This window comes from Neodiprion fabricii, chromosome 4 (genome assembly GCF_021155785.1).
Source record: "Neodiprion fabricii isolate iyNeoFabr1 chromosome 4, iyNeoFabr1.1, whole genome shotgun sequence".
NCBI lineage: Eukaryota > Metazoa > Arthropoda > Insecta > Hymenoptera > Diprionidae > Neodiprion > Neodiprion fabricii.
In genome coordinates, this window is record NC_060242.1 from 22344651 (window position 1) to 22360832 (window position 16182).

Sequence of the window (16182 nt, forward strand, 5' to 3'; positions counted from 1 at the left end):
CCTCTTCTACGGGAAAACCCCTGAGGTCTATCACCAACACAAGAGTTTCATTATTATTTTTTTGTGAACAGCGAAGAGTCTCGGAAGCGCTTCGCTCGAATATCACCGTCGACGTAGAAAGAACTTTACCCGCAACCTCGATCTCGCTATTTTTATAATCCAATACCACGCTATTTCGATCCATCCAATCGTTGCCCAATATAACTGTAGACGTTAATAACGGAATTATCAAAAAAGGAAAGCTCAATTTTCTACCCTCAATCTCTATATCCAACCAAACCTGTTGCTTTATAGTCGTGGATTTTTTCCCGATAGCCGTCGTGACGAATAAATTCGAGACCGGCAAGACGTTTAACTTTTGTTTAGCCGATATTTCTTTGTAGCAAACCTCAGATATTGCTGTAACCTGACTACCCGAGTCAAGGAGAATAGTCCGATCCTCCCCCAAGATCTTTACTTTAAGATGAGGACATCTCATTACCAACGGACTCGAATTCTCGTTACTCCTGCGGTCCATTTTTCCATTCACTCCCTCTGAAAGTTCGTCAATGAAATCAAAATCGTAACGACGCGTTGCCGGACCCTTATTCAGCGCGTCGCATGAGAGTTTAAATGACCGGTAGCTCTTTCCGTTTGACTGTTTGAACTAACATTCTGACTTGTCTGTGCCCGCGTATTTATCGGCGGTGGAAAACGCGTGTCTGGCCACCGTTCACTCAGCTGAGAGCCTTGAGCTTGGGCATGACTGTTGCTAAATTGCCCGTATCTATACCTGCCTCGTGGCTGATCATAAAACCGTCTACTGGCCGAAAATCGTCTATTTTCATATCGGTAACCATTATTTCGTTCCTGTTGCTCCATATTCACTTGTCGAACTCGAACCGGAGGTCTCATAGCTACATTCTGATTTCCCGGTCGATCATCCCGAAATTTTGCTCGTTCCCTACGTATTCCGTCCAAACTTCCGAGCGTCTGGCCTATCAACGCGTCATTATTAAAATCAACCGTAGCCAACGCCTCTCTTATCCAGACCGGGTACTGTTGTATTACATTATAATTTATTTCGTATGAGGTCAGGCGCGGACTGAAATATCTCGAGTCTCTGAGCTGACGATAATAGTAAGTTTGTAACGACTCTTCGTTCGCGTTGCACCTCCGTTCTAGCCAACGATTTTTAAATAAAACTCGAATAGGAACTGAATAAAACTCACTTAGAAAATCATCCTTGAAGTGCTCGTAATCGCGAAAAGCTACTCTCAACTCAAACCATAACGCCGCTTTACCCTCCAGCGCGTGCTCTATAATATTCATTCTATTTTCATTTTTTATATTTTTTATCTTAAAGAATTTGTCCATCTCCTCGAGAAACTCTGCGGGATTTCGCTCTATTTCGTTATCGAATTTGGGCATTTTAATTTCCACATGGAAATTTTGTACGTTACCTACAATCGCTGCTATCTCCTCAAACCTATTGTACTGGCCTTGATTTATTTCGACTTGCGGATTAACATAAGCCGCCTGTTGTTGTTGCTGCTGCCGTCCGCGATCCAGAGCTGCCTGTTGTGCTTCGACCTCAGCCCGTAGCTGTTCAAGCTCGCGTCGCTGTCTCTCCAAATTCTGCTGCTCCATTTCTAACTCTCGTCGATCGGTCGCTATGACCTCGTCATCACGCAGTATCGGCATGTTTGTTTTGATTTCTTCTGCACACCTATTTGAAAAATTGTAACGCTTAAATTTCTGCTTAGCTATTCTACCTGATTTTGTCACGTAGGTTTCCGTACGCTTTTCTTCCATACGCCTTATCACGATTTATAACAAATTAATCTTTTGTTTATTATATATTAGCGTCGGTTTCGTGCCATAAGTTGGGCGCCATTTGTGAGATTATAGAATTAACAAAAATATATTATTTGCGAGATTATACATAAGACCAAATATCTTTAATTCTGGGAATCTAGCTTCACCAGTCCGACGTCAGCTTTTCTTTCTTTACACCAATCAAATATTAGAATATCGGTTCACTAACCGTACGATCCCTACAGGGCGAAATTACAATTGTGAGATTATACAAATAACCAAATATATTTAATTCTGGGAATCTAGCTTCACCAGTCCTACGTCAGCTTTTCTTTCTTTACAACAATCAAATATTAGAATATCGGTTCACTAACCGTACGATCCCTACAGGGCGAAATTACAATTGTGAGATTATACAAATAACCAAATATATTTAATTCTGGGAATCTAGCTTCACCAGTCCTACGTCAGCTTTTCTTTCTTTACAACAATCAAATATTAGAATATCGGTTCACTAACCGTACGATCCCTACAGGGCGAAATTACAATTGTGAGATTATACAAATAACCAAATATATTTAATTCTGGGAATCTAGCTTCACCAGTCCTACGTCAGCTTTTCTTTCTTTACAACAATCAAATATTAGAATATCGGTTCACTAACCGTACGATCCCTACAGGGCGAAATTACAATTGTCTGAGCAACTTATCTTTTTAGATGCCTCGTCGATCGCTGGCTCTTTCTTTTAGACTCCGGGGACTCTCGGATGGTGATTTGGCGGAGAATTAATTTGTGGAATCTCCCGATGTTCAACTCGATCAGGATGGGCCGTCCGTATCCAGTCCACGTTCTCCTCCCTTCCTCCTTCTCCAGTTGTTATAAATTGGCACGCGTCTGACCTCTTCAACGTCCCCGGAGAGAAAGAGGAAGAGATCCCGTGGTCCCCGAAAATCTTACCCCCTTCGCTGGCCGCGCGAATACCGCGAACGTATCGGCTATTAACGCTACTCGGCGCCGCGTCACCGATCTCCTCTAATTTAACATCTTAGTGGCCTAATAAGGCCGCGAATATTTGAACTTCGCATCGGCACTTACAGGGTGCCAGCATAAAATAACCTTTCTGGAGCTCAGCTTTTCCTATTTAAGTATAAAAATCAAGGATACAGTGGATATATTGGCACCCATTTGTTCGAATTGCGTATTAGTTATAATAGCTGTGGCTATTATTCACGATTGGTGTTACAAAGTACATTAAGCGATTCTATCCGATTATATTTGAAAGTCGTTTTCATCCCGTGAAACTGTTTTTCGCTGGTTAAAATAAATACGTGTTTTTTAGTTTTCCATATTCTTCAATATATATGAGCTGCAATGAAATTTGAGGGGGGCATCAAAGTCCCTTGTAAGTAGCGCTTCAATTTCATTTGATTGTGCTTAGTATGAGTCGTCTCTTACAATAAACTTCGTGGATAATCATCGTTGTATTTGTGTTTGAAGAAGAGTAACGATAGAATATCGATGTAGAGAATAAAGCCGTAAACTTATATTTGCTTGAAATTCCGAAAGTTTTTTTCAAGGAAAATATAAACGGGCTTGTACTAGGCTGTTTATTTTGTAGAATTTCTTTATATGGTGTGCAACAGTTTTCTTCAAAATTACAATATGAATTAATATAATCAGTTCGTGACTTGATTTGTAGGAAAGTTTAACAAAAACCTTTTATGGTGTAAATCGCAGTTTAAATTAATATTTGCAACTTTAGGTATGTTACACTCGTGCTAGGCATAGTTACTTCCAATCAACATTGACTGTTTGAAGAGATGAGAAAAATATCTGCCCAAGGAACATCGATCAAACCATTGGTGATTGTGTGAAAGATGAACAAGATACGCCGAAAACACGTTCAAAAATGTAATACATATTTGCCAAACGAAACACTCGTGGTCCAGTGAACGAAACCGAATTAGACATTATGCAGTAAGTGCGATATTGAATTGTTTTCTTGTGCCTTGAATATACTATGTATGTTGATTCGGTTTGTTGGAAAAAAAGGCATTGTATTCTCAGCAATTAGGAAAGATTCCTTAGCTTTCATTGCACACCTTTGAAACGAGGAAACAGATTTCCAATCTGACTCACGGACGGGAGGGGAAGTAGGTTGACTTTGTTGGGTCTAATTAACTTGCTTCACTGCACCATTGGTATTAGTTTAATTAGAGCGATTGAAAGATTCAAATCTGATGAGGTATAATAATAGTTTCCTTCATTTTTCAACCTCACGAGGAGACGACTCGTAATCTCTAAGACTTAAAATTATTAGTTTCATATGAATAACTATACATAGTTGTGCTATGACGACAAGTGTACTTAAGCTCACAATTAGACTGTTACGTTTGCCGGGTAAGAGTTCAAAACTCTGTTTTGTGATTTTTCGGCACCAGACTTGGTGGTTTTCTGACTTCGGCGCTATAGCAAGTCGTTTTCATATTTTTCCTAAACTATGATTTTATCTATACTAATCGTAAGTGAAGTTTGGTCGTGGCAATTTCTTTCAACGTGTACCAATACCGTGTACCGTGTTTTACTACACATAATTCTTTTACTAATTTTATTTTTAAGATAAATAATTAAGAATAAACTACGTACTAACTATGGGCGAAAACGGTTCTGTATTGGAGAATAGAAAATTCGGAGAAACAGTCAATATCCTCAACTTCTGTTTCAAAATTTCTTCGTTGAGATTTGTCGTAAATGGATCACAAAGATCAAAAATAATCTTATTTCTAATCCATGCGTGGTTCCATTTGCGGCAACTGTTTAACAATCGTAATCGTAATGGTGATAATAGTATTGTACACGAAGATAGGGACACTAATAATAATAATAATAATTATAATATTGTATTAACAAATGCTTATATTTAAATGACTGGCTGACAAGACTAGTTGATGATTCTGGCCCGCGAAACTCATTTTGGCAGTATATTATACGTCTGAAAGTTCAGGAGCAATCTTGTGTAGGATAGATACCAAGTAAACAAATCATGAAAGTACGAGACATGGTTCGACACTTCTATTTTCTATCTTCTATTTTTATCTAAATTTAAACTAATGGTCTGATCGTTCAACATGCTTTACGTGAAACATTCAACTGTTCCATACATCACTGTGATTATCGTTAAAAATATTTAAAATGGGTGTGGGTCAAGGTAAATCCATTATCGAATCGAAAAGATCTTTATCATCAGTAGAGAGGTCAAGATGCTTTTGAAATAAGGACAATGCATTTTTTCAAGGCGTAGTGCAACGTTTTGGTTCGAAATAAGGGTCCTCCTCGGACGTACAGTTTGTCAAAAAAGTCTAGATAGAAAAAAAAAAAAAACGAAAATAAAAACCAAAGGACCAAGGATCAAGCTCCGAGGCCATACAGATTAGAGGTTAATTTAGCTTTAAAACAAGTAGCATTGCCTCCGTTTTTTGAAGGCGATACCTTTTTTTTATTCCCTAGGTTAGTTTTTCCTCTCTCTCTCTAATCTTCTTTAATAAATTATGTGTCTAAGAGGCGCTCTCATTTCGGGCCGAAACTTTACGCTTCGTTTCGAAGAAATGCATTGATCTTATTCCCAGAATCTCATCACCGTATTCAATATTTCACACGATACAACCGATCCACTAACAAGAAAATATCTTCATCGATTGGAAGGTCCGACGTGCGCTAAAAAATATTCTGACGTTACATCCCAAGTAGCACACTTGTCAAAATTTCGACTATCATTGGGCCAATCAAAGACGACGTAATGGCAATAGATGAAAAATTTGACTTGAAGTCGGCAGGAAGTCGACAAGGCGGCGACTGTTCGCCTAAGATGCGATAGTGACTGTTAATGATTCAAAAATCTAAGCAGGGCCAATTGTCTGTCGACGAAAGTCCTAAAAAACTTTAAGATCAAGGACAGTGTCAAATCAAAAATTGGATATCGAATAGTAGCCACCATTGCGAATGCAATAGGATTTAAAAAATCTGGTCTCTCTTGAAATTTCACAATTTCGCTTGATTATGTTTTAATGACAAGTCAATTTATAGATGATTTGTACACTGTTGACTGCCAAATTACAATTTAGTGAACATTTGCGAACACATTATTTACATGTAGTCAACTATTCGCTTCAAATACGCCCTCTTTTGAAATCTGCGATAGATTGACTTCATTTATCGCCGGCAATAAATCAAATGTGAGTCGACGGTGCTACTTGGGATATGATCTGTACAGTGGCTACTATCAAAATTAAAGAAACAACGCCACAGCAATATAATTTACAGTTCCGACAGTGAAAAGCCAGAAGGTATCGGTTTAACTGTTGACAAGTGACATACTACATGGCAGAGCATGCGAAAGCTTTACAACATCGCTTCAACTTAGGTTGGGAGACGAAAAATAGATGTATTTATCGTGGGCCTTGCAGTGTGTACAGATAAGAGAGTTTTCAGAAATATGTCGTGGTCAAAGTGAATAAGGCCAAACTTAGGAGATTCGGGGCACTCGAAGACATTTCGTATGTTTAAATTTTAAGTAAGGTATCTTCGTTTCTCTGTCGTTCCTTATTAGAATATTGTAAGATTCTGCGAATCATTTGCGCAATGGTGGATGTTAGTGGTTACAAATATTCTTAGACTGTGTAGTTTCAGTGATCGATAACCGCATGAACTCTAATGTGAAAAATCAAACACAAAAATACGACTGAACACCGAATAAGGAGGAACGTTGAGAATCCGAGATAAAAGCACGGGCTAGAAAAGTTCAAGTCAACGCGACCTCGAAGCGCGTTGGCATTAAGGCATCGTTGTGCATGGGCATGATGAGGACTTTTCACAGCCGCCGCGCCGCAGTGAACACTCGAAATCTCTGCTAGATATTACAGCTGAGTAGTTGGTAGGCTGGCAGAGACTCTTCTCAACCAGATCATACTACGTCAGCTGTTGCGGAGTTTCACAGCCATCCCGCAGACACATCGTGGCCAGAGATGGGCTCAATGCCTGGCAATCGTTGCAATTGGGTGGCGGAACCATTTCTCTTTACCGATGTCAATGAAACTGGAGTTCCAGTTCCGGTTCCGGTTGCAGTTGCGATGACACTTTCCTCCGTCGTTGATGGCGTCAATGGCCCGGCGGCAACAATAACTCCTAAATAAATTTTAATAAATAACATCCGTTTCTTTAGATTCGTATGGTGAGCTAAGTGCAGATAGTTACGAGTACATACGCAGAGTGAAGTCCTAACGACTGCATGAGCTGTTGTTTGCTAAAAGTACGCATGAATATGCCAATTTTTTTCATCCGCTTTTCACGCAAAGTGAATTTTCAAAGGGAGTAGGATAAGATGAATAGTGTGTGTGACGGGCAAAAGGCGTTTGCACTCGCTTGATTACTACCCCGTACTCCATCCAGCGCGAGACATCATACTCGTAATCGTCTTCTTTTCGTCCTTGATACACAATGTACTATTTTGTGATTTACGTTCTCCAGGTAGAACGATTTTGAACGGTCGTTCTACGACTCCCTATTTTGTGTCTTTTCAAGGATCACGATCATCTGGTTCCTGAGGTTGATACAAACGGTTTTACAGCGTGCGAAGACAAAAATGAATAAAAATATTTAAAAAATTATACTCGAATGAAGTTTCGTCATATTAGTTGTACTATCTGCACTTAGATACTCTATGGAATTAAAGCTTCCAAACTTGAGCACCATCAGAGAGATGATGAGTGAGATACGTTAACGATCCTTACCCTGTGCTTCGTGGCTAGCGATCATCTCAACTGCGTCTAAACTTGGCTGCTGACTCTGGGTAACCTCGTGACATCGAGGTGTGATCGGAGGTATTACAGTCTCGGGTCCTCTCGTTGGAACGCTGCTTGCTCTCTGCAACTGCTTCCTGGTGACCTTTAATGCTAGGGCGGAGGTTATCGGATGCATAACACTTTCTACCGGATTGGTATGGCTCGCCATTGCTGGCGTTGAAGCACGAGATGCTGAAAATTTCTTCCGCTTTTTTCGCAGTGCTGCTAGAGCTGGTCCCAAACCGTGGGAAAACATATGGTGGACATCGTGAGGATGATGATGATGGGAATGGACATGCTGATGAGCATGCGAATCTGGCGTCGTGACGTCTAGAGATGACTTGGAGTCCGATGAACCATCAGATCGGGAGCCATCATCCGATGCTGGTGAATAAACTGAATCCTCCGACCGAGATCGACCTGCTTTATCATGAGATGACGATAATTTATTACACATAAAAATGGACAACAGAAAAATTAAGTCAATTTTGGAAGATTTTACTTCGAAAAGCGATTATTTGGTTTAATTGGGAATTGTCTAATTTATAAGTGCGCGGGTCAAAATTCAATCTCACATTTTTTCTATTAGAATGAAATAGTCGGAAGCATCGTTATTTTCAATAACGTCAACCATTTTACTTGGTAACATATTTTGCGGTGCCCACAGTATCTCAAGAATGGCTCAAACGATTTAGTTCAAATCGATTTTGAACTTGAGATGGTCTCCGTTTTGTGAAAAAAGTCGGATATCAAAAAGGATGAACTGTCCAAAACTACTGTACTTAAATTTAAAGTCAATCGTTCGAGCCATTTTCAAGATATCGTGTGCAATGCAGAACATTGTCATCGGGTGAAATGAGTGAGGTTATTGTTAATACAATGCTTCCATTCATTTGATTCTGATGAAGAAAAAAGTGAATCAAGCTCAATCTAAATGCTTTTCAATAAAAAAAATAAATAAATAAATAAATACAATGGAATTCACTCATTGGTTGTCTAAATACAAGTCCTGTTAGAACCGTAGAGAACAAAAAAAAAAAAATTTTCCGATAGTTTTCGATTTTGTTTATTTACTCCGCAATTATCGCGTTTCTAAATAAAATTTTTGCTACGGTGAAAACGCGAAGATGCGGCTGTTCTCGGGCTGATCTCGATCGCTTGGTTAGAATGATTCAAGTTTAAGTTGGAAGAAAATTTAATGTTTAATTTCTTATTGTCGTCATTAATTTATTGTCGTCACCGATAAATCAAGGATTGGCCGCTTTAGGCGCTATTATCATGCTCGTTGTATTTCAATACAAGGGTGCAGGGAAGGGTAGAGATCTAGTAAGCTGATTTGGATAATTATGTCTATGTTACGATAAGTTTAATTGGTTACGATGAAAGATCATTATGTTAAGTTTGTAAGTTGAAACGTAACACGATAGAACGCGAAATATCATAGGCGACGACTCTATTACGAGCAAGCATTAATGTTACAATATCGCATAGAATAGTGATTGGAAACTATATCAGCATCTGATGTACATGTTAATTTACGAAAATTAAAATAATGGCAATTGTTGAGACGAAAGGGCGACATGTCTGATTGCGCAAGAGCCAGTAGAATCAAGTTCTGGCTCCGAGAATGACGGATAGTCATTTCCAAATTAGTGGATTCGAGCGACCGAAAAGGTTGCGCGTCTCTCTCGCGGTTCGACGCTCGCCCACGAACGTGCTCGAACACATGATATGTGTCATCGAGTACGTTAAGCCAATTCAGCTTTGGGGAGTTTCTCCCTGAAGACTATAGACCTCCCGGGAAATTCGTTTTTCTCAAGCCCATGCAGGTCACCCTAAACGGCACGAGGAGGTCGCAAAACCGATCCGGGGCCGATGGGCGGGCAGCGTAGGAGCGAGCGAGAGAGAAAACTTTGGAAAGCGACCGCCGAAGGCGCGTCGGGCCCTACCAGCAGGCCTTCTAGGCTAGCGGCGCGGTGGTGGGGGAAAAATAGCCCGGCGAGGGGGGGGCGCGGCTAGTCTTATCACTTCGGCTCTGATCACCAACCAGGCAAGTCGCGCTTCGGCCGTAAAACTTTGTACGGCGCTAATAAATTAAACCGAACAACGTTCCTCGGCTACTTTCCGCTCAGCTCAACCTTAACAAGTCTCCAAAATTCACCTACTTTTTAGCCCTACACTCGTATAATATACCCGCTTGGAATTAAAATACCAGGTCACTCGAGTGTTGTAAGAATATTCGGGTTGGTTCGAATCCATCGCGTAATGATTGTTAGTGAAAAAAGCATGCTCTCTATTAATGTAAATTTCTAACTTCTAGCCCTGTGACGTCTCATTTGCGCTCACCAATCAATTTCGATACGCGTCCCACTTTTGCAGCTTCAATTAAGGTGCCCCACCTTCTTTTTCTAGAACTTTCTCTAGTGCCCCTTGGAGGTCTTGGACCTGTCGTAAGACCTGGGACACTGTTAGTACTTGTGTGATGAGGATGCTTCTTTGGTGTCGCTCCAGGACCGAAAATCCCACTGAGGGTGCTACCAAAGAGGTCATGGTGAGCGTGTTCGTGGTGTGCTTGCTGAAGGGAGGCTATGAATTCTGCCACAGGTGGTAAGGTCCCACTTCCTCCTGGTTGAGGGGCGATGTTGAACCCTTTCATCAGTCTCCGTTCTTTTTGTCGGTTCTTCTTTCCACCAGCACCTAAAGACAGTGCTTTAAAGCTACCACCTATAAGGGAAACAGAACCCAAAGAGCCCACTCTACATCAAACTACGTAAGCAGAACTGAAAGAAATGATAGGATTATTGAAATGAAAGAAAATTGGTCGTGGCTTGTACAGCGGAGCTAAATCATTCGTATGTAAGTTACTGAGACGTTTCATTTATATAGTCCCAACTGAATGTATTTTATCTGGTCCGTAATTATTTCGGTGATTGATTAATTATATGCCCGCGTTTAATGCTCAAAATAGGTGAAATAAGTTCATGTACTCGTATGTGGTTTATTCATTGCGGTAACAGGATAACGCGATAAATTTTTAAACGTAGTTTTATGGGCTCAAACTTGTCATAATTTGCAGCCTAACGTGCATAATTATCTCTGAACACAACTGGCGATAACTAAATTGATTATAGAATAGGGTTTTGCACCTGATTGTGAGACGTGTTTGGATTTGTCATGCGTGTAAAATTATATGTATAATCACAAAAAAGTGTAGAAATAAATCCAGAAATACAGAAATTTGAAATAAGTGGGGATGATTTTAAGAACCTTGAGAAAACTACAATAGAAGCTTCATATTTCTTCGGGCATGTTCGATGTATAATCCACACAACTACATACCATGCATTGACTATCTCTATCCAATGATTCACGATTAAGTTACATATAAAATTGTATAATTTTACAGTGTATTGGAATTTTCATACTAACTTGGCCAACGTCCAAGCCAAGCTTAATCTTTCGAGTTCTGTACTAATTTTTCACTGAATTTGTTAGGACAAAGTAGAAACTAGGCGTCGTTTCCAAGTTTGATTCCCGTACAATTCTTGTGATATCAAATTTTTATTTAAAGATTTTCGCTATAAACAATAATTCACTTGAATCGTTGTCGGATAACGATAACACACTATGGTAACTTTGCCGAGGAACTCGTCAGTAACTAATATTCAGAGTCGAGATTGAAAGCTGCCTCCAACGAGACAGTACAATGCGATGGCTCTCAAGGTCCTTCTAGTTGGAGGAAACCTTAACACGAATTGTGCTGTCGCTTTGTGAAATGACGCAATAGATTTGCTGGATATCTAGTACTATTTTTGCTCTTTGGAATCAAGCTGACATATGACAGCAGATTTTCAAGATAATGAAGAGTTTAGGAAGTACTTGAAAAAAAATACTACAAATAGGATTATCGTGTTACTCTCAAACTGTTCGTTACTATGTTTGAAATATATTGACATTTGAAAAGAGAAATTGCAAATTTTAGACTTTCTGTAAAATTGATTTCTCAATTTTGAAGTACGATCTCCTTGCCTAAACATGTTGTAAACTTTGTAAGTCCTTCTGTATTTTTTGTTGAAAGTTCATTTCGCTTTAAACAGTTAGATCTTATAACTAATGGTCCGATTTGGCATTCAGAATTTATAATCAATTGAAAACATTCTTCCCAGCGGATATCGTCGAAATTAAAAATTTGATCTAGCAAAAAATATGTTCACTTCAATCTAAGAAATATTATGAAAACTTAGAATAGAAATGATCAAAAGTAAGGTTTGGACGTTGGTCAAGTCGGTATAAACTTTCCCATACATCTTGGCATTCAGTCAACACTCGGTTTAGTCTGAGAAATTTAATCGAAAAACTATTTCCCTGGACACACCAAATATTGGTCCTTTCAAAAATGATATTCACGTTGATTACTGGTGCGTTAAACTGATTAAATTGAGATAGTCAGAAAACAGCAATAAAAATTCCAACAAGAATTTTTTTGGGTTTGATTCGCTAAAATCTGAAAACCTTAACCGTTGGTGTCAAAATGCGACCACTCACCGCCTCCAGCGCCGGTCGCTGTTGACGTGTTCATGCCAGAATTTTTCAAGATCTCGATAAGCTCGCATCGGAAGGCACTAATATCTTGCTTGATCTCGTTCACGTCGTCCTCAGTGACACCTTCGCCTTCTGCCTTGCGTTGTTCAACCGTAACGTACCGCCTTACAAGATTACGCATGATCGTTTGATACCTGAAGTCTCTTTCTGATGCCTGTTTCACCTTTCGCTAGAAAAATTGGCCATTAACCACTTATATAGTTATTTGTAGCAAAGCTCCTTCGACCCTTCCCTTGAATTAGAATCAACATTCGTTCTCCAACCATGATTAAACATCGAATAGCACTTTCCAGTCGACTCACCCTGATCGTCCGCATGTGCTCTTTTTTCGCGGCACGTCTGTGACCACACAACTTCCGATAAATCCACTGACCGATGTACCAGGCACTCTTCGGTGCTGGAATGATGTTGAATGGAGGAGGTACTGTACCACCTTCTTCAAAGTAACTAATCCACAGCTTACTACGAGCAAATTTCCACTCAGTGTCAGCACGGTCCTAAATATTTTTCAGATCTGAGTAATCGTTAACCCAAATACAAAAAAGACGATCTTCGCAAGAATTTACGTACGGATATCAGCTGATAGGAGTGATTCATCATGGCAACGAGAAGATTCAGAAGAACTACGATGTTGATGACCGAGTAGGTGCCAAACATGAGCATTCCCCAGAACCTCGTGAACACCTTGATTCCGTCCAACTCAAAACTCTCGAGTTCAACGAGCCCAAACACCGCCCAGAACAAGGTCTGCGTTGTCTCGAATAGACTATAGTAGGGCAATAATGTAGGTATGTACATATCTTACGTTTTGCAGTTGCATGATAAAAACATTATGTTACGCGTATCATGAGCAGAAAGTCTAGTCTTATCAGTATTTTAACTCGCATATGAATTTATTTAAAAGGCATAAAAAGCAAAGTCATCATTGCTAAAACGCTTTGCTTGGAAACTTCATATTTTAAAAATACTATTGAGCTTCCACTGAGGGGCTGAAATTAAATTTGCAGTTTGGCGAAAATCGATTATGGCCGGTTTTTAAGAGTGGCTATGTATCGCGCTACGACAATTTTTCCCAACGTACGTAAATCGCAATGTTTTTCTGCTGCTATGGGTTGAAGAGGTAAAGTAACGTAGATAGGAGTTCATTTTTCAGGATTATAAGATTAAAGATGGGACACGTTCAAGTAGATGTCAAAAGGTTTCTTACTGATTTTTCAAAACCTTAATCTACCTATATACCGCACTCCCAAAGGGTATACTTACTTAGCGAATCTTCTCCACAAAACGCAAGAATTATTATTGGAATTTGCTGTACTGTTGGTACTCGAGATGTCAGAGCTATTGGATGGACAACGTTTCTTCTCCATGTCAGCGTAGTACCACAAGAGTTGGTTGAGGCCTGTTAAAAAACGACATGATATGAACTGCTAATACCGGAGATAAACAGCGGTCAGAGAATTCAAACAAATGATTTACACGCTTGAAAAGTACGATGAAGTTATATCTATAACAATACGAGGGACGCAGCAATCCAATGCCAACTTACCACATGAAAACGCGAAAAGAACCAAAACGTAGAGGAAAAAGAACTTCATGATGTCCATCACCATCCTGGATAGCGATACTTGTAAAGGTCCCAGATGAGGGTTTACAGAGAAGATGTAAACAAGCTTCAGCGAGCTAAGAAAAACGGAAGAGGAGAGTGTTTGAAGTGACATTGCCTTTAGCTTACGATTGGCGGTTAGTTCATGCAACGGATTGATTATAGCGTCCAGTTGTGAGCTTCGTGCGAAAAAATGGTTTACCTGAAAATATTAGCAGCCGAAAAGAGTCCTTCGGAAATCAACATAGGATCCCACGCATCCCATTCTTCCCGACGGAGACGATCACTGTCAGTGAGTTTTTGCTTTTCTTCCTGCACTCGGTAGTAGGCCACAATCCTTAACGCGAGAGTAGCCACGTATAAGGAGTTCGTTACAAAGTCTATCACGTTCCACATGTCATGAACATACTCCTCCAAACCGACGTCCCACAACTGTTTCACCTCTGACCATATCAGCCCGGAAACCCACGCTATGATGAATCTGGTGTATGGATTTTGTATTAATGAAAAAATTAACGAAATTGCTCACATGTTGATGCGAAAGAATAATATTTCGAAAGTTAAAAAATTAGCTCGAATTGAGTAATAATAATAACATGATGAAAAAACTTTGAAAATCGTATTAATGAAAGTTCTTAGACTTGTCTTGATCGAAAAGGAATCGGGTTTGCTTTCTTTGATAGTAATTTATAGCTTACGCTTCGACGGGTGAGGGCATTTCTCCTCTTTTCTCTAGCTCTGAAGAATCTCCAATTCCAAGTAGATTCTCTATTCTTTGACTGGCAAGAATCAACATGACTGAAAAATGAGAAAATTGGTAAATTCTTAAGTAGCCACATGCAAATCTACAAGTGATCGTTCCGTATAAAAATAAAAACTTTAATCGACCAAGCGCTGTCGATACTTTCGTATGTAAAAGTTTAATAGAGCAGGAGATAATTGGAATCGTAACGTTTTGCAATCGAAGGGTGAGTAGTTTGAGCCGATAGAACTAGAACGTAATTTAGAATTTAATTTTTCGACATTGGTTCAGGATTGATACCCTAACCTCTGCTTCTCCCCTTCCACCCATTTGTTCTAATTTTGCCCTTGAACTATAAATTGACGTTGTCCAGCGAGTAAGGTATTCCTGTCAGTATACTTATAGGCTCGCAGCGAATTGTCGACTGATTAATCACCGCAAAACATCCGCGACGCCACCTTCATGATTGATCAAGATTAGTTATAGAGCAAGAAATGGGCTATCGCTAATGCCATTATTATGTGCTGCAGCTTATGTTTCCCACTTGAATAATTACGGTATCTGTATGAAATGCTTCTTCGAATAACTTATCAAAGTTCGGAGCAGCCAGATCAAAAATAGATAGATCCATCTCATTGGTGGATAAAATTATAGTCACATTTTCTAAATTATTAGCGAGAATCATTTCTCATGTAGCACGTCAATAGCTTACAATAAATATACATTCATATTTAGCGGACATGTTGGATAGAAACGTTGATATTCCTTGGCCGGGAAAATTTGCTTTGTATGCTTATTAAGCAATAGCTTCTTATGAAAGTTGGTGAGTCAAAATTCAATACCATTATTTTTGACTCACCAATATCCCTAATATACGATTTAATATTCACAGTAAGAAGAAATAGCTTAAGTTACGTGAACAATCAAAGAGTTGACCGTAATTGCTTTTCGCTTCCGGCCAGTGTTTTCAATTCCATCACGCACTTTGTCGCGAAAGGTAACCGTCTACGTTTTTTGCATTCCGCTTCAATCGACTGTACCAACCTTATCGATGAATACATAACATTTTTCTCCGACAACATTCTTTCCCACGACACGATGCGTATCGATATAATCATTTTGCCACCGTTACTTAAATTCTCGAAAAAACACTAACAGATATTTTGAAACACTTACACAGAAACGTGAAGTATGAGGCGGAATGACAGATGAACTTGATGAAGGGTTTTCTCATAGTCTGACCGACGACACTGTGAGGTGCTATGATGTAAGCCACGCTGAGAAATGGGAAGAGAATTCCAATCCGCATAGTCTCCAAGGCTTGAAGCAAAATATTTTTCCGACGGAAACCAGGCAGTCCCTCGTACCAAATGGATGCAAGCAGCTGCTGCACGTTAGGATGTGCAACGAACTAGATTCAGACAAATAAAAGCTTTCTCAGATATCTCAACCGGCCAAAATTTATGAAAATCTTACTTACATCGGCCGGTGTCATATTATGTCTAATTTCTGTCAATTACTACCCAACAGTCGGATGTCTCTTCAGGTCAAACTCATCTTTATAGTCAATTGGCGTAAAAAGCGATCAATTTCGAATGCG

The 16182-nt window shown here is 39.6% G+C and overlaps 1 protein-coding gene across 9 annotated transcripts in view; it reads right to left on the reverse strand.

The window, feature by feature from the left end:
- Window positions 1-3879: 3879 nt before the first annotated feature.
- The window catches only part of LOC124180065 (transient receptor potential-gamma protein), a 110507-nt gene continuing 98204 nt past the window's right edge, over window positions 3880-16182 (reverse strand). For 3 of the 9 annotated variants that reach the window (XM_046565084.1, XM_046565080.1, XM_046565077.1), the window contains exons 9-19: window positions 15759-15993; window positions 14539-14638; window positions 14043-14321; window positions 13784-13917; window positions 13501-13636; window positions 12808-13003; window positions 12540-12734; window positions 12181-12406; window positions 9982-10359; window positions 7585-8058; window positions 3880-6979 (exon numbers count right to left, since the gene is read on the reverse strand). In XM_046565084.1, the coding sequence (XP_046421040.1) occupies window positions 6786-6979; window positions 7585-8058; window positions 9982-10359; window positions 12181-12406; window positions 12540-12734; window positions 12808-13003; window positions 13501-13636; window positions 13784-13917; window positions 14043-14321; window positions 14539-14638; window positions 15759-15993 (2547 nt within the window). In that variant the 3' untranslated portion in view covers window positions 3880-6785. The remainder of the gene's footprint in view (window positions 6980-7584; window positions 8059-9981; window positions 10360-12180; window positions 12407-12539; window positions 12735-12807; window positions 13004-13500; window positions 13637-13783; window positions 13918-14042; window positions 14322-14538; window positions 14639-15758; window positions 15994-16182) is intronic. The other 6 variants (XM_046565081.1, XM_046565078.1, XM_046565082.1 and 3 more) reach the window with 4 other exon arrangements.